Source organism: Cavia porcellus, unplaced genomic scaffold (genome assembly GCF_034190915.1).
Source record: "Cavia porcellus strain 051 isolate PalLab524CR breed Dunkin Hartley unplaced genomic scaffold, mCavPor4.1 scaffold_2, whole genome shotgun sequence".
Classification (NCBI taxonomy): Eukaryota; Metazoa; Chordata; class Mammalia; order Rodentia; family Caviidae; genus Cavia; species Cavia porcellus.
In genome coordinates, this window is record NW_026947485.1 from 9,962,307 (window position 1) to 9,980,241 (window position 17,935).

At 47.8% G+C, this 17,935-nt stretch overlaps 1 protein-coding gene and 1 long non-coding RNA gene across 5 annotated transcripts in view; one reads left to right on the plus strand and one right to left on the minus strand.

The window, feature by feature from the left end:
- Window positions 1-17,935, plus strand: part of Lhfpl3 (LHFPL tetraspan subfamily member 3) — a 484,961-nt gene that overhangs the window by 437,849 nt on the left and 29,177 nt on the right. The window contains exon 3 of one of the 3 annotated variants that reach the window (XM_063237839.1): window positions 6,160-6,206. The exons of 1 other annotated variant lie outside the window; for it this stretch is intronic. In XM_063237839.1, coding sequence (XP_063093909.1) covers window positions 6,160-6,176 — 17 coding nt within the window. In that variant the 3' untranslated portion in view covers window positions 6,177-6,206. The remainder of the gene's footprint in view (window positions 1-6,159; window positions 6,207-17,935) is intronic. One more of the 3 variants, XM_063237828.1, reaches the window with a different exon arrangement.
- On the minus strand, window positions 1,358-7,018 carry LOC134473480 (uncharacterized). Of its 2 annotated transcripts, XR_010043724.1 has the most exons (3): window positions 5,256-7,018; window positions 4,129-4,223; window positions 1,358-3,740 (listed from the first exon to the last, which is right to left on the minus strand). It is a non-coding gene; the product is annotated as an uncharacterized LOC134473480 (long non-coding RNA). The 2 variants fall into 2 exon arrangements; XR_010043716.1 differs by having other exon boundaries at window positions 1,358-4,223.

Here is a 17,935-nt window from a genome sequence, read left to right on the forward strand (position 1 = left end):
AGGAGGAAGGGGAAGAAAGAGAAGGGAAGGGAGGGGACGAAAAGATAAAAAGACTTTGCTCTCTTAAGCAAATGTTTCCCAGATGAAAGCTGAGAAAATTTATCAGCGGTCTAGAGGTTCCTAAAAGAGTTCACAGTTTATTCAGATTTGGAGACCAGTGACCCCAATCAGAGAGAGACCCAGCACAGAGACCACTTGAGTTTATTTTATTGGCAGAGCTAAGCAGCTTCCTAACTCTGCCTTAGCTTGCTTATGTGGAAAACAAACCTCTCTAGACTCAGAAGGCAGGTTGAGCATATTATTCACACTTTACAGGTCTAACACCTCGTCTGACAATCTTAGTCCAAAATGCTGCAAAATCTGACGTTTGTTGAGCACTGAACTGACGTCAGTGGAAAATTCCACATCTGATGTCATGTGACAACTTTTAACCAAAACACAGGTGAACCTAATATAAAATTATGTAAATTACCTTCAGGCTGTATGTATATAAAATATAATAAATTTCATGCTCAGACATCTTGGATCCCATCCCAAGGTATCTCACTGTCCACATACAAATATTCTAATCCAAAAAAAAACTCATACTCTGATCTCCAGCTTGATAAGACATACTCAACCTATAAAACGTTTCACGGTTTAAAAAATGCTGCTCTTAAACTGGGTATGGTAGTGCACACCTGTAATTCTAGCACTTGGGAGGCTGAGGCAAGAGGATCATCATGACTTGAGTACAACCTGGACTATCCAGTGAGTTCAAGACCAGCCCAGACTACATAGCAAGACCGTATCTCAGAAGAAAAGTGCTACCCTTCTGCCGACTGTGGGAAGCAGTGTGGTGGAGAGTCCGGGATTTGGTGTGTAGAGCTCTCCCACAGTCTCTGCCCCCAACCGCCTGTGTCACTTGCTCTCTGAGTTTTTATTTTCCAATCTATGAAACGATGCAAGCTGACCGGTTAATTGATCACCAAGATCACACCCCACTCTAGATCTCTTGGATTCTAACAGTAAATTACAATATCATCCCGTCTTCCTTCCCTGAAGGCCTCTCACTGAAACTCGTTTTTACCAGGACTTTATTTCATGCCTTTTCTATTCACTGCTGCCTTTCACCACTGAGCACAGTGTGAGTTTTTGAAGGAAAAATCAGTCAACACTCAGCATTCCACCTATTATCCAGTGCCGCCTAGGAAGTGGGAAATTAAACTACAGAACCCAAACCCCCACGGCTTAACGCAGGTCGCCCAGATACAAAAGAAAGACTCACTCTGAGGGACATTTTGGTGATTTTTCTGAAGTTTCCAGTGAATGAGACAGCTGCTCACTCAACTTTGAGTAAATCAATGGGAACCATAACAACTGTCTTTTTTTTTAATGTTTTGAGTACTATAAATAATGCTGCTTAATGAATGAAATGTCGCCTGTTCGCTGATCCCCTGTGGGAAGAGCGAGCCTTGTATTCGTAGTGCTCTGGACAAAGGTCTCGCACACGAGCGGGCGGATGTGGTAGAAGGCCTGGCTGTGTGTTTGTCGCACAGAGCAAAGTGCACTGTCCTCACAGAGGAGCTTTGGCTGTTCAGAGGATGCACTGAAAATAACAATCATCTTTCCCGAAGGGCAGGGTGATGGGAACATGATCCTTCTTCAGTGGCCTTCAGGCCACTTTCTGCACAAATCTCATCTTCAAGTCAGCTTCTCCATTCTCGGGGCGCCAACGAGAACATCAGGTCCATCCCTGAGCCTATTCTTAGACGAGAACAACAGAGAATTTCAGATGGAGAATGGAATGAGACCAAACAACGATATGGAGTCACATGGGTTTTACATGCTGTGCGTGTGCATGTGTGCCAGGGGACCTTTAGATGCCACCTCTAAGCTGTCGCGTGTCTTCCTTCCCTCAGTCTTCCTGTGTGCTCAGCTTTCATTCTTGTCTCCTCTTCTGGGATTCTCACTTTCTCACTGGCTCGCTCTCTCTCGCTCGCTCTCTCTCTCTCTCTCTCTCTCTCTCTCAGCCTCCTTTTGCAATCCATAAAATTAAACTAGAAGGATCTTTAAAATCAATTTTGCAACACTAAACTCAAGTTTCATGTTCCCTCTTATTAATCCAAGCAGGAAGAGGATACAGCATTTTATAGCCCCTCAGAAGAATCAGACTTCGTTGATGAGATACACACACTTACACTCACCCCTATCAGATTCCCCAGGCAAACGGTTCATCCGTCCCCAGTGCCAAAGAAAACAAGAGGAGACAGGGAGGGCAGGTGAGGCTTCACCTGGCACTCGCAGAGCTGGGGGATACGCTCAGGGCCCTGCCCTTCCCAGCCTCCCCCTTCACTCCTCCCCTATGCTCCCCCTTCCCCACCATAAGGATTTCATCTCCCCTGGAGTGTGGTTTTCAAAGGATTAAAACTGGTGCTTCAGCCATGAATGGTGGCTCACACATGGAACCCCAGGATTCAGGAGGCTGAGGCAGGAAGATCACTGAGCATTCGAGGCCAATCTGGGCTACACGGTGCGTTCAGGACCAGCCTGAGCTACGTGGTGAGACCCTGTCTCAAAGAAAAACAAAACACAAACCTTGATACACGGACATAGCACATTTTAACTCTTCCTTTGTCCCCTACCCCTTCCACTGCTCCATCTCTTGTCCCCCTTCTCATTTGCAAAAGCTCCACTTCTGCTTTTCTCTTTCAGCTATCTTATTTTCATCCTTTTCCCTCCATCTCTTGATCTCCTTCTCATTTGAAAAAGATCTCCCTTCTTCCTGTTACCTGTATTTTATTTTGCTCTTTATGTACATTTTAGATTTCTCACGTAAGAGAAGCCGTGCCATATTTAAGCTCACATGTCTGATTTACTTCCCTTAACATTATGGTCTCAAGGTGCATCCATTCTCCTACAGACAACTTGAGTTGACCTTATTTATGGCTCAGCAGTACTCCCTTGTGTGCAAACACCACATTCTTTATCCGTGCAACTGTTGATGGGCATACGGGCCTCTCCCGAGATTTAGCCATTAGGAGCTGCAGTGCTACAAACATGGGTATGCACCCCTCACTGTAACACAATGTCTTTTTCATGCTTGACCTTTTTCTCACATGGATTGTTCTCCAAGACTTAGCCTACCCCTGACACAGCTCTGACCCGCCTTGGGAGGGGACTGAGACTCAAAGCAGAACTGAGAAGTGGCTGCCATGAACTCTTTTCCAAAAGTCACCTTGTGCAAGACAAGGACACCACAGCTGTCATGGCTGCCCTAAGGGCTCCAGCCCTCCAGATGTGGCCCAGAGGCTGATGAGCTCGTGACGCCACCCTGACGTGGCAGTACTTGTCCATCAGCAGTAAAGGCATAACTGCCCTCCCTCTCCTGTCAAAATAATGACCTTTTCATTTGATTTGGAACCAAATGCAAGATGATAACTCCACAGGATAGTCACTTATTTGAAATGATTCCCTCTGAAATCGTCTTATATTTTCCATCCTACCTATAATTTGGCTAATTGCTTAATAATTGTTTAAATGTCACCATTTCTGCAAACATCAATTCATTAGACCTGTTTTTTCTGGCTGAAAATCCCTTTGCTTTCCTGAGTATCCTCCGTCTCTCTCTCCCATTTGTACCTTTGCCTGAGCAACATCCTAATGACATAAATAGCATCCCTTCAAAAAGGCGATGAGAGGCAGATCAAGGTGTCTCTCTGTGCTCCAGAGCACTGTAGTCTCTGTCCTTGAAACAGTACCTGTGATTGGGAAGATGTAAGACAGCATCTTAAACAGCCAGCTTCCCCCGCCAGACAAATGAAGCTGTGATCACCGGCAGCCTCAACCCCTCCCAGGCACGGGCAGGCTGCAGCAGGCTGGGAGGCAGCCCGGACGGAAAAGCCCAGAGCCAAGCTCTGAGCTCCAGGCAGCTGCGGCCTGACCAGCAGCTGCGGTCACATGTGAGGAAACCCAGGTCAAACCTCGCTCAAAGGAGGGTCTCTTCCGCTCAGGACTGGTGGGCTCAGACGTTCACACCTCCCACTACATGAGACAATGCTTATGGCTCCCAGCTGAGCCTCCTGGCTATGTCTCTTCAGGAGCAGACGCTTACCTGACAGGACGCCTCTTCCTGGAAAGGGGACTTACCAGGCTTCGATGCCTTCCTCTCCAGTGTTCCCTCTTTCGGTCTGCCAGCTGAAATCCTCCAAGGCTGACCTCCATTTTCATTTGAAACAAGGTTTCTGGCATCCAACATTAAATAATCAGGTTTCCTCATCCAAACGCTCATGTCCCAAAAAGAGCCAACACAAGCATTCATGTCATTGCCAAAGCGACCCAAAAAATGAAGAAACTTAGAGGGAGAGGCCGAGATCTTCTATCCTGGAAATTCCCATGGGCCAGTGATGTATTGGAAATGACCTCGGAGTCAGGGATGGTAGTGCAGCCTGTAATCCCAGCAGTCTGGGAGGCTGAGTCAGGAGGATCGACGGTTTGTACCTAGCCTGGGCAATCTAATGACTTAGTGAAACTGCCCCAAAAAAATTTTTTAAATGTCACCTAGGTTACAACCAAAAGACAAAAAATGGGAAGTAGGAGATGAGAGGCTATAGAATTAGAATCAGATAAAAGTTACTAAGGAAAAAGTAAGTGTCCACACAAGAGAAGGAGAAGCCAACTCACTACCTGAGCTTTGTCTTTGAGACTCATGCAATGCTACATGTATTTAAATAATTTATCTTAACTATTTCTACATACATACACATAAAATGTGTTGTTGCTTTCAGCTTCTTAGACTGGTAAGACCATCTGATGTTTACATGTGTGTGTCTTATTTTACTTCACTAATGAGTATGGTCTCAAGTTGCATCCACTTAGTTATGAAAGTCTCCAGTTTATCCTTCTTTATGGCTGAGTAGAACTCCATTCGTGTATTTAAATAAGATCCGTTACAATAGGCCCAACTGTGTGTGCAAATGCACCACCAGATATAGACCGGGTGGTGTTCGCTTTAAGGGAAAGTGAAGAAACCAGCAGGGTATGGTGGTGCCCACTGTAATCCCAGTGCTCTGGGAGGCAAGTCTGAGTACAGTCTGGACAACTGAGTGACTTAGCAAAACCTTGACTCAAAATTTTAAAAGTAAAGCGGAATTTAAAAAGCTCAGTGCAAAGATGCTGGGTTCACTCCCTAGCACCATCAAAATCTAAAATAAAAATTTAGAAGATTTAGCCAAGCACTGGTACTGCCCCAAGGGTGTTCCTGAAGGAGCACTCACCCGCGTCACCCCGGGGCATCTCACTTGCAGGCGTCTCTCAAGCTGAGCATCCCTTTCTTTCTGGTTGGACCACAACAGCCTGCCAGGTGAAGGCAAAGCTGATTAAGTGGTTCCGGGAAAGAGTAGAGACAGCTGTGTTCTTGCAGGACTTGACACACTGGACTGGTTCCTTTCCTGATCTCCGGGAGGCTGCATAGAAGGAAGGAGGAGACGCAGGCTGAGGTCCATCCCCAGGCCTTGCTGCCCACCGCGGTGACCAGGGTCATGGGTCATGATTGGTCCACTGGTATCCAACCAAGTTTTACTTATCCATCATCAAAAGCTCTTCTGCATTGTTTTGAGATCGTCCAGAGTCTGAGACGGTGCCCTCCAAGAATTATGACACTTGAGACTGTTGTTCCAGCCCTGCATTTCCAACTCTGTCTTTTTCTCCTCATACTGAGTAGTTCGAGTTCTCTGCGGGTCCTTGGCTTTCTAAACATGTTTATTCCTCTAGTCTGAGTGATAATGCACGAAGAAGCCAAAGGTAAAATTACAGAACTACAATGCTGGTATTCAACAGTTAACTAATGCTGAGTCTTGAGCAGAACCGGTCTGAGTATTCCCTGTGTGTTCATTCATACTCTGCTCCCCACAGCCTCGGGAGGTAAGTGTGATTACACCCGTTTTACAGGTGAAAAAATGGCACAGAAAAAGGAGACCCTTGTGCAGGGTCCCCAGCCAGCCAGGGGCCGATGCAGCTGTGACCCAACCAGGCCTGGCCAGCTGCCACCCTGAAGCAGCCCAGCATCCGGCTGTGCCCCGTGAATGCAACAGCAAAAACAATGTTGTTTTTAACCTTGACATCCGAAAGCGAACTCTGACTTATCTTTAACCCTTCTGTTTTTCCTTGCCACACTCTCAGACGATGGAAATGCTTAAGGCAACCAAGGTAGTGTGAGATCGCACCGTGTAAGTGCGCGTGGCTGCCGCTGGCCGGGCCGTGTCTGTGCGCTTCGCCCCTGCGCCCCGCATGCCTGCCCGCTCTCCCGGCTCGCTTCTGCTTTCCGCGCTTGGCGCTTGGGCCGCATGAACCATCTCTTCTGCACCGTGGATCCTGTGTTCTTGTTCCTGATTTCATGTCTGTGCTTCGCTCACACACTATTCCGGGCACAGGGGTGAGAGCCAGGGCATGTGTGGCTGTCGGCCTAGCGCTGGGGACCTCGTGGGGTGGGTTTGGTTGGTGCGCTCTGGCCACGCAGCATTCCAAAGTGTGGGAACTGCTTCTGAGCCCCTCGATGAAGGTCCTGATCCTGCGCCCGGTGCCTGAGCTGTGCACGAGTTTGGGGCGCTGGGTTTAAGTGGATTCTTGCTGTGTATCCATGTGAACGATGTGCCAAGAAACAGGGCTCCAGTGAGCCAAGGAGAGAGGCAGTGATCTTATTTTCTCCTGTGCATATTTTTATGGGGAACACTTGCATGTAGGCAAGAAAACCTCACATTGTGGAGGAGAAAGGACAATGAGTGTTAGGACAGTTATTGGTAAATGGGCCTTCACTGTATAAACACATACAATTCTTTTTTGGAGTTCCTTGATTCTGTCCAAACTGTGTTTCCATATGGAGTGAATTCAGTATGTGATGAAGCAGATTTACAGAATAAGTGACCTGGGGAGGAGATATTTGCACCTGGGTGTACTTCTGGAAGATTCAAAACACAGTCCTGGCTCGCCCCCGCAGCCTCCCCCGCCAGCCGCGACTTCGGAACTGGAGCAGCCTAGCCTGGTGCTGTGAGCCTCCATGCAGTTTCAAGCATGTGTGTAATGGGAAGCAGGGGGAAACTTTCCACATCCATTGTCAGAAATGACAAGAACATGACCCTAAGGGCCCCTCCTGAGAGGCGATTCCGTGCTGCCCAAGCCACTGGTTCAAAACCCACGGCATTCGGCAGCTGCAAAATCCCGCAGCCGCAAAATCCCGCAGCCAGACCCTTCGCTCTGAACCCTGAACTTACAGAAAATAACAGAGGCCTCGAGAGGGAAAGTAATTTGCCCCAGATTCGAGGCTGCCCGGATTGAAACACAATCCTCCTTCATCAAATCATCTGGAGGGGTGGTGTGTCCCTGCCCCTTTGTCTCCCGGAGGAGCGACCCCACCAGGAGAGCTTTTTACAAGTAAAGAAAGAGAAAGCGTCTACTAGATCCATCCCAAGGAGGACTCCGGGTCCTGCTCCCGAAGCTGCCGCTAACACAGGGTGAGCAGGAGAAAGTCAATGTGACACTGCAGACTACAGCTCCTTGTTTGTGAGTTTTGAAACAACTGACTTCAAAAATGTATCAAGATGCCAAATGTTCTCATTCACCTTGGGCCATTTTCACAGTTTCTTCCCACTGGTATTTATCTGGCACTGAGAGAGTACAGAACTAGTTATAGTCAGGCCGTGCCAGGCAGTGACAACCTAAAGGCGTGAGAGCCTGAGAAGACAGGGCAGGAGGCCCAGGACACACGTGAGAGGGCAGTGCCTGTTCCCTAGACAGGGACCCACCCCTCCCAGGTGATCTCAGCCAGCTCCGGGTCTGACTGTCTCAAATGTGCTTTCTTTTCCGTATTAAATCTTTATGATGAATCCTTTACAGAGAGGAAATAATCCTCCTCCTGTGGTAGCTGTGGCCCTATTTGAGGAGGAAAATGGCCTCTGTGGGTGGCCACCTGAGACCGGTCAGTCACCCCACAGAAGTCCTGGGCAGGCAGGTGGGAAACGAACTCCTTGCCTTGTTTCTCTCCATGTCAGCAAATCTCCTGAACAAACCTACAGGCGTGGAACTGGTGCAGGAGTTGACTGCTCAGGCTCCTCCTGAGTCAGGGCTGCTCCCTGAAGGCCTGAAGTAATTGTTGTCCTGCTGAGACCTCTAGTGACAGAGTTGGAGACTGCAAGCATCTGAGGAAGACAGGAGCCACCCCTGAACCGCAGCCAGGCGTGGCCACGCTCTGAGGAAGCCCCAGCCTGAAATTCTTTTTTTTTCCGGTACCGGGGATCGAACTCACGACTGCCTGCTTGCAAGGCAGGCGCTTATGCCGCTGAGCTAAATCCTTAGCCCCATGAAATTCTTTCCAGAAGGGAGAAGAGGAGGAGCAACTATGGCCTGAGATCCCTGACACCTCAGCCCAAGGCTTCGGGTCGTCACAATGTGAATGCATCCCAGCAGCCCTTTCTTAGCCAGGGTGACCAGGACACAACTTGCTTTTGTGCTTCCATTCTTGCTCCGGCATCTACTAGAAGTCCTCGATTTGGCCAAGGTTTCATGAGCTCCCAAAACTCAGCCGATAGAGCCTGGTCATAGACAGACTCACAGCATCCCACCTGAACCACCTGAAGGCTCTGGAGCTGGGCCTGGCTCCTGGGAACAGTTGGTCCTGCACGGTGGCCCTAGTCTTCCCCTCCAGAGGAAACCAACTTCCCCAGGCCACCTCCACACTCTGATCCCGAGCTTCCCCGCCACAGGAAGTAGGTTATCCCTAACTGACAGGAGACTGAATTGGTTTAATTATTCTAAACCAGGTCTCCAAATGTGACCCCCACACTAGCAATGGCCATGCCAGGAGCTTGTCAGGAATGCAAATCCTTGGTTCCCAAAGCAAAAGCTCTGGGAGGGGCTTGGAGATCTGTGTTCAGTCTTGCAGGTGAACCTGAGGCCTCCTGAGTTTCGAGAACCACTCTCTAAATGCTGATTCTCAAACAGCAGTGGATATAAGACTACGACTCCCTGCTTACTTGAAATGTGGTTTCTGACCTCGAATCCACAGACCTGTGGTCACTTTGCAGTGGGATGTAGAAGACTGCTTTTTAATCATCGTTCTAGTTGATGCTAATGAGGAGGGTCCACTATTCTGACAAATCCTGCCCGGGCAGGAGCAGCACCTCTTTGCTATCAAGCTAACATCTCTCTTGGGTTAGAGATAAATATTGTGCCCATATCTCACCAGTCATGAAAGAGATCTCAGTATGTCAGATTCTCCAGTCCTTGGGTGGGATCCTACTGGTCCTCTGAGAAATTAGTTTTTGTTGCCTTTACAAGGAAAATCTCCGAGGAGCCTGCATTATAATCCACGAATGAAATATTTCTCCAGAAATAGTTCCCATTACTGAGAGAACAGGACGCCTGTGGCTGGGAATCACCTGAGTGTGAGACACGTCTCATCGTGAGTCTGGGTCTTCCGACCACAAGTCATCTTTAGGCCAAGCCCATCAGATAGGAGTCGCCTTTTCTTCTCAATTCTCAGACACAGAGACTCAGTGATACTTTCCCAGCTGGACCCAACAGGAGCAACTGTGATCTCGCCAGGAAAAACTGGCTTCTGAAACTTGAAGCAGCCCAGCATCCGGCTGTGCCCCGTCATATGTCCTTACAGGGTCATTGCATTGGTCTCTCTGGAAAATTAAGTTCGTGTTTGTGAAGAGCCTCGTGAATGAAGAGCTCTCTTCACTGCAGCTCTGGGCCGACTGGGAACTCCTGCCCTGTGCAACCAGGAAGTTATGTTAAAAATGTGACGGGTGCTACAGAAGGCTGGGGTGAGACACCCCATGGTATGCCTCTTAGCTTAAGGAATGTTTCCAGCTGATTGTTTTGAGAAGCTGCAGATACAGGAGAAAGTGTTCTGTCCCAGGATTCTTCTGTCCCATTTTACCGAATCATGCAACACCCTCACCCCACTCTCTTCAGGGCACCCACACTTTGTAGAAGCACCAATTTGTTGGGAGGCGCTCTAAGAGCGTTAGTATGCAGTCACATTTTCAGGAATCTAGCAGGGTCAGTGGTACTGACGCTCCCTGCCACCTGCCATTAGGAGACTCACAAACAGCCGTGCATTGCACTGCGGGGAGATTTCCGGCAGTCAGGAGCTTCAGAAGGTGCAAGCCCTCTTTCCAGTCATTCGAATAGAGCAGGCCAGAAGCTCCCTTCCTTCCTTCCCTCTTTCTTCTTTCTTTTCCTTGCCCTCCCTCCTTCTTTCCCTCCTGTCTTCTTTCCATTCCCCTCCTCTTCCCATTTTCCTGTGCTCCATTCCCGCCTCTCTGGGCTTCTGTGGCTTTCTCCAGCTCTTTTCCTTCCCCTTCTCTTCATTCCTCCTGTTGGATTCCCCACAGTCCTGAAAACCAGGCAACACACACACACACACACACTCGAGCCCCATCTGCACTCTGCTGAAGCCACATGCGTCCTGCCAGGCAGGGATGCCGGCCCCACTCACTGTAAAACACAGTGATCTCCCCTCACTCAGGCAGAGGGAGATAGAGGGGAGCAAAAAGGAAAAAAGCAGCCAAGGGAACCCAAAGAGAAGCCACAAACATGGACCATGAAACGCTGCCTTTGAAATTCACTGTGTCCAGAGCCAGCACAGGAGCAGTCACTGTCCCCATACCAGAGTCAGAGTCATTGAGGGAGACAGGGGGAGGAGAAGAGGGCGGAGGGGGAGAGTAGGGCAGGCTTGTCAGGAAGGCGAATCCACTCTTGGCGTGGGGTGGTTCTGGTTGAAAAGGACCTGCTGTGGGACAGGAAGCCCTGAGCCTCCTCCTCCTGCAGCACTCGGGGCCATCGGACCTCAGAGTCTGTGGGGTGTCCTGTTCCGAGGGTCCTACAAAGGCGGTTTATTCTCCGCTGCGCTGACCTGGGATTAGGAGCAGTCATGTCTTCTATTGGGTTTGGTAAGTGAAGTCTGAAGTCTGATGGATAAGAAAGCACTAAGGGATGGGGACCGGTGGGGACTTAGAGGCTGTTGGCTCCTGCTTCCTGCCACCCTGGGGCAAGTTCCCAGCTATGCTCCTGCCCTGGAACTCGGGTTCCTCCCTCCCTCTGCCAGCTCAGTAACCCCTGCTGCCTCCACCCCAGTCAGGGGTCTGTGCACAGGTGGGTAGGATAACAGTAGTGCACCTACTGGGCAGCATCCCGGGGCAGGGCATAGGCCTCCTGCCCAGCACTGGCAGCACTGCAGTGTGTCTTGGGGACAGTGGCAAGAAGCTGTGACTCATGATAGGGAAGCTGATCCAAGAACCTAGCATGGAGGTTGCAGTCCCTTGGTGGTACCTGTCTGCTATGAGTTGGGGAGCCCTCCAGGGCCTGTCCTGAGTCAGGGGACAGTATGCTGGGCCAGCAGCTGGCAGGAGAGGGAATCCAAGAAACCATCAGGCCAGCACGGACAGATAACCTATGAAGACCCTAAAACCCTGGTGCCAGGCTGAGGCACTGGGGCAGCTCCCCTGAGCCTGCTGAGTGCCCACCTGAAGAATTTCCTCTTCCTCCATCTACCCTTCCTGCAGCTGCCTGGGTTTGTCTTTTGTGTCCGGCTCAAGGAACCCTCCAGGGACCAAAGTCACGCTGTACAGTTTCAATGACAGCACAAATGAGTTAAATGATCTGGCGTTTGCATTTAAAACTGCCACTGTGCACTGCAAAGATGAACAGTAAAAACTGGTGTGAATCATTTACACTTTTTTATGTTAATTTGTTTTGGATGACAATAATGGCCAATTTTTAAACCCCATAGTAAGGTGAGAGACCACAAAAAAGGACGAAGGTTTTATATTTTCTTGCTATCCGTGGCAATGTCCCCTGCTATGTGCTCAGTTTTCATGTGGTGCCGTGTCTAGCTGCTAGTCCTGCCCATACCCCTGCTCCCTTAGCTCGGAAACAATCACATCTGTCCTAAAAGTGTGCAAACTGAGATCCTAGTCCTGTAGAGAACGCAGTTTCCAATCGGTGGCTGTGGGTCATTTTTCTTACCTGTTCATCTACTGAATAATAAAGAAAAAAGGAAAGGAACTCAGAAATAAAACAAATAGACACTTGTATTCAGCACTGTAAGGGAAGAAAAACAGTTCTCCCTCTGCCCCCCTGAGTTCTCAGCTGGGATAGCCCCCCCCCAAAAAAACCAAAGGACACCTGCACAGGTGAAAAGTGAGGGGTTTATGGTTGTATATGCCATACATACACATGGACGATGCGCAGAGATCAAAGCACATCTCAAAGAGGTGGCTGTGAGTTCAGAACAAACACTGCTTTAAGCTGAAACAAAAATAAAAGTGTTTGCAAGTAGAGAGCAGCTGGAGAGGGACCAGGGAAACTACGGTGAATTGGCTATGCAAAATAAACCAGGGTTGCCGCCCTTGAGAAGTCACTAACAGCTCTGAGTCATTCTTGTCTTCCTGTTTCAGAGAAGGAGACACATTTCTAGATGGACAGTCCCTTCGTAGATGTAAACTTGCCCTAAAAAGGGGCGACTTTTACCCTGCACACTTTCTCCTGTATCTGCAGCTTCCCAAAACAATCAGCTGGAAACATTCCTTAAGCTAAGAGGCATACCGTGGGGTGTCTCGCCCCAGCCTTCTGTAGCACCCGTCACATTTTTAACATAACTTCCTGGTTGCACAGGGCAGGCTGAGAGTTCCATGCAAAGTCAACTGTCAGCTCCAGGGGACCCTGCACAACACGCTACAGCCTCGTCCTCAGCACAGTCTCTGTGCATCACTAATGACTTTAGTCACTGGTCAACCCATCTCTGAAGTCCGGCACCTCAAAAGGCAATTAATAAACTGGTAGCATATCATAAATTGAGCATGAATAAAAGGGAATAAAGTAGAATTAAGTGCAGAAGATACAGCACCGTTCATCCAAGTAAAGCGTATGGGGCTACAGTCTAAATGAGACTTTTGAAAACAGACAGTAAAGCAATTTGGCCCTTCCTTCTAGGTCAGGAAAACTTTATTTATAATAAAGCGATGCTTGCTATGGTTTATAAATTCCCCATAATTATGCTCCATTGACTAATGTTTCCACCCAAACACACCTTCCTCTGCTCCCTCTGGAACCTCTGTAAGCTCTTTAGGCAGGCGTGGGAGGCTTAATGTATTTCTGTGAAATAGTGCCGTTCTCCTGATCAGCTTATCCCGGCTTTGCAAATTGAAAAGAAAATTCATCCCTAGCATCAACAGCCTGTTAAATTGGCTCCGATTAATAAATGAATCTCAGGATCCTTTTAGGATGACATTTACAACAACAGATTGGGGTGGGGATGGGGAAGGAGTGATACCTCAAAGCCCTGGGCCAGGTGGGACAGACTGATGACCCTGACGATGGTTAAATGTATGGAGTACAGACCCACAGACAGTTTAGATCCTCAGGAAGCCATCACAGAAAAGCACAGAAACAGCTCTCCTGTAGCTCGGGGTGCGGGGGGGGTGTACCCCTTCTTTCCCAGCAATACACTTTAACGCCGATTTAGATGTGTTCTTCTTGTACCTGGAGTGTGACTGCAGCTCACATTCTTACCACTCACACTGCCTGCTCTTGGAGTTTGAATTACTTATCACGGCATTGAAGAATATTTCTTCTTAAATCCCGATGGAGAGACCGGGAATTTAGCTCAGTGGCGTAAGTGCCTGCCTAGCAAATGTGAGGTCAAGAGTCCAATCTTTGGTATCAAAAAAATCCTGACTGAGATTCAGACTGAGAACCAGGTCAACTCCTAGCTTCACAACATTAAAGAACGGCCCTTCTGGATGTTGTTTCTGACAGTTCAAGTAATTCTAGAGGTCCACGGCAAATCCTGTCATCGTACCCATGCTTGTACTGAACCAGGGCTTGCCTATGCCTGCATCCCCCAGATCCGTCCATGACTGCAGGTAATGCCAACCTACTATCCTTTCTTTCATGGGAGGAAAAGGACAAAAAGATTCTTAGATTAAGTGTCTGTCGCCATGTGAGGCAACACCCTAGTATTTCTCAGAGGAGGATTTTGGGCTTTGAGGCACCTACACCTTCGGGGGTGTGGGTTGAAATCCTGGTACCTGCACCCTGCCCAGGTCTACTGATTCTGATTCTTGGGGAATTTTTGAGTTTAAAGAGGCTTTTATCTACCACAACTTTAAGAACTACAAACCTCCAGGTACTTTCATTAAATCCAGGTAATTATTATACTTGTAAAACCTAAGGACCCAAACATTCTGTTGCACACATAAATCATTTACTTAGCAAGACTAATGTGTCTTAGTAATTCCCAAAGCTCAGAGTGCATTTCTGTTCACTCTCCTCCTTTCTGCTGGTGTGGACGGAGTGTGGTCTCTGACCTGGGTGCTGTGCTAGGTTCCATAAATCAATCTTCAGAGCTCTTCTATGAACACCGGCCCCCTATATGGTTGGTGTACACTGGAAAACCTCAGGCTGCATTAAACAGATGAAAAGTGAATCTTTGAGAGGACTAGGAAAAAAGTAATGGTAACAGCTAGAAGATCCTGATTTCCTCACATAACTGTGATTTTGCTGTAGTGGGGTCTCTGCTCATAGATCCCAGCTGACCCTCACAATAACCTGTGAAGTGGGCGCAGGTACATGGCCCCTGGTATACAGACCAGGACACCATGCTAAGGGAGGTGGTTGGACCAGTAAGCAATGGACCAGGAGCTTCCTCCCAGCAGTCTGCTTCTGCAACCCCAGCTCTCAAACCACAGTACTTTTGTCATGCCCTTCTAAGGCAGCACCACAGACAACGCTACCAAATGCAAATATGTTTTCGTGTTATGAAGCCTCCTAATTTCTATTTCCAACCCATTTCATATTCAATCCATGAAGCAAAGAGTGATGTCAGGCCTTGTGTTAGGCTCCAGGGATCCAAAATGAGTAAACGTGGGCCTTTGGAAGCTCCCAATTACTAAGACCTTCAGTCACAGAGTCCAAAAATAGAACTCAGAATTCTCCACTTTCTGATCAGTCCTGGGGCTGCTCAGCTGTCTGGTCTGCCTTCCTAAAAAAATCCCAAGAGAATTAATTTCCAATCTGCTGTGTTATTGTGATGTCAGAATAACTCTGCCAGTTTGACTCTTCTTATTCAAGTAAAACTTCTCCGGCAGGCAATGAATTTGGACCTGGATCCCCTTTGTTACGAAATCTGGAGGATTATCATTTTTAACATCCTTAAATGTGTTAAACTCAGTCTCTTTATTTTTTTCCTCCTTTCTGGATACTGGTAAAATTTACTGAGCTCCCACAGCTGGTACCTCAGTGCAATCCCTAATACAAAAGCACTGAAACCGAGGGCAAGAGCAGCAGGGAATTTTCTAGCTAAAGATGGAGCAGGAGAGAAACAGGGTATGTGGTCTGCAATCGTGACTGTTTCTGCAGCAGTTACAGTCCAGTTAAAAGCAAGTTAGCAAAGTCTAGCTGTGTCCCAGGCTGCTTGCTCTCGGAAGGCTGAATCCAAACCAGAATATCTAGCTGTCAATTTGAAAGCTTGGGTAAAAATATCCTGAAGATCCTTTGGAGTTGCCCTGATGAAAGTTAGCAATGCGGATTTCTTTCCATCACAAAGCAATCAATTGGAAAGAATTTTCTTTAGCTCCCTGAACATTATGGGGAGCTGAAATGCTGGGAGCCCCTGGGGGGAACCCAGCCCTAGAGACTCAGTCCACACCTAGAAACTGGAACAAGCTCAGGGAACTGCAGAAATTCAGGTCCTGCCGGAAGAAGCTCTAAACCTCCTCTGACCAAATGTGCAGCACACCTCCACCTTCTGGGGATCTCAAGCACCCTGGATGAGGTCCAACCCATATCATACAGCTCTTCAATTCCTTCTCTAACTTCAAATCTTTTTATCTTCACCTAATTCATCCCCTCATCTCTAATTCCTTTTTCCTCTATCCCAGCATCTGCTCCTGAGCTCTTAATCCAGTCTTGCAAGAGACGGGAGTCCGTGTGTGTGTGTGTGTGTGTGTGTGTGTGTGTGTGTGTGTGTGTGCGCGCGTGTGTTATGGGTTATTAACACACTGGGCCTTCACACCGAGCTACAAGCTACGTCCTCAGCCCTTTTTTTTATTTCTTTATTTTGAGACAGGGTCTCATAAGTTATTAAGTTGCCAAGGCTGGACTCAAATTTAACAATCCTCCTGCTTCGGCCTCCAGAGTGCTGGGGTCATAGGCATGCACCAGCACACCACCTGTCAGTTATTTTCTTTCCCCTGTACTGGAGAGCTCTCCCTTAGTTGACTGTTTCCTCATTCTATGAATGTGCTCCCAGCTATGACCTGCACCCCCCACACCGTGAGCTTTTTACTTGTTTTCTCACGTTTCGGCTAGCAATTCTTCATTTGAAAACATTCTTCTAACTCTAAGCTGCTCATGGTGGTACATGTCTAAAATCCAAGAACTCAGGAGGTTGAAGCAGGAGGATGGAGAGTTCAAGGCCAGCCTGAACAACATTGTGAGACCCATCTCCAAAAACCAAAATGCATAAGTAACTAAAAATGTAATCTAGTCCCTATACCTCTACTCCCACGGTTTTTATGCTTTTTCCAAAAAAATCACTGTATCTTCTACATTCAAAAAAGTGCGAATAGAGAGTTGAGTGGGCAGAATGCAGATGTTTAGGGTAGTGAACCTCTACTGTATGCTGTGGAGGTGGAAACTCATCACTGTAAATGTGCCCGAAGCCACAGAGGTGACTCTAACATGCTCTCTTGGTGAGAATGCTTCTGAACAGTATCATCCTAGGTGACAAATGTGCCACCTGGAGGGGTCACTCACAATGGAGGGAGCAATGCTTGTGTAGGGGCAGGAGTTGGTGGAATTCTCTGTGCCTTCTGCTAAAGTTCGTTACGTCCCTGAAACTGATTTAAAAAGAAACCTGAAAAGAAAAGCTGTTGCCAGTTGTGGCTGTGGCACACATCTGCTATTCAGAGGCTGAGGCAAGAGGATCCCAAGTTAAAGGCCAGCCAGGACAACTTAGCAAGACCTCATCTCAAATTTTTAGAGCTTAAAGGCGTGATAGACATAGCTGAGTATGAGACATTGGGTTATGTCTCCAGGGCTGTAAAAAGAAACACAAATTATGTGCAAACAATAACATGATGAGCACCTGCTCATTTCACTGCAGAAACAAAAGATTTCAATAGCCTCAGATTTGGACTGGGACTTCATCTTACTCCTGAGCCTTCCACTGCACACACACACGCACACATGCACGCACACACACCCCTCAGACCTTCTTTGCAACTTCACTTGATTCTTTTCTGGGAGCCAGCTCCTCTCTTGGTTGCCATGAACCTGGACTCTCCATTCTCATCTGACAACCGACTCCCTCTTCTCTGCCTCCTCTCTTTCCCTTCTTCTATTTCCAATCTTTGTCTCCTGCTCTTCTATTGTTTCTTCTCTCTATATTATCCATTTCCATTGTCTTTCTCTCATTCCTCCCAAATATCAGTGACTCCCAACTCTAAACTGCAGGGTGTGACCCACATCCAAATTTTTATTTGCCTCATAGACAGATGAGACTGTCCTTCTAGTGCTTCAAATTGGCTTATCCAACTTGGGGCTGCATCCTCAACCCTGTCTGGTCTGACAGTTCCAACAGTGACTCGGGTGGAGATATGAGCTTACCAAATTTGTGAAGCATAAGGCTACATGGAGGATTGCATAACTGGATGATAGAATATGGATCAAGACTATTTTTGACAGACTGAAATTTAACAAGAGTCAATAAAAGAAACTGGGAATGGTTCAAAATATACAACCACACAATCAGAGGGTTGTATGTCAGAAAGTGTATAAAAACAGAGACAGGGGTTTCAGTTAAGTATCAAGGTCCTCTGGCACCAATACCATGGAAAGGCAAATGAAATCTCATCCTGCTGATACAGTATCTAAGCTGTGTAGAGTGGTG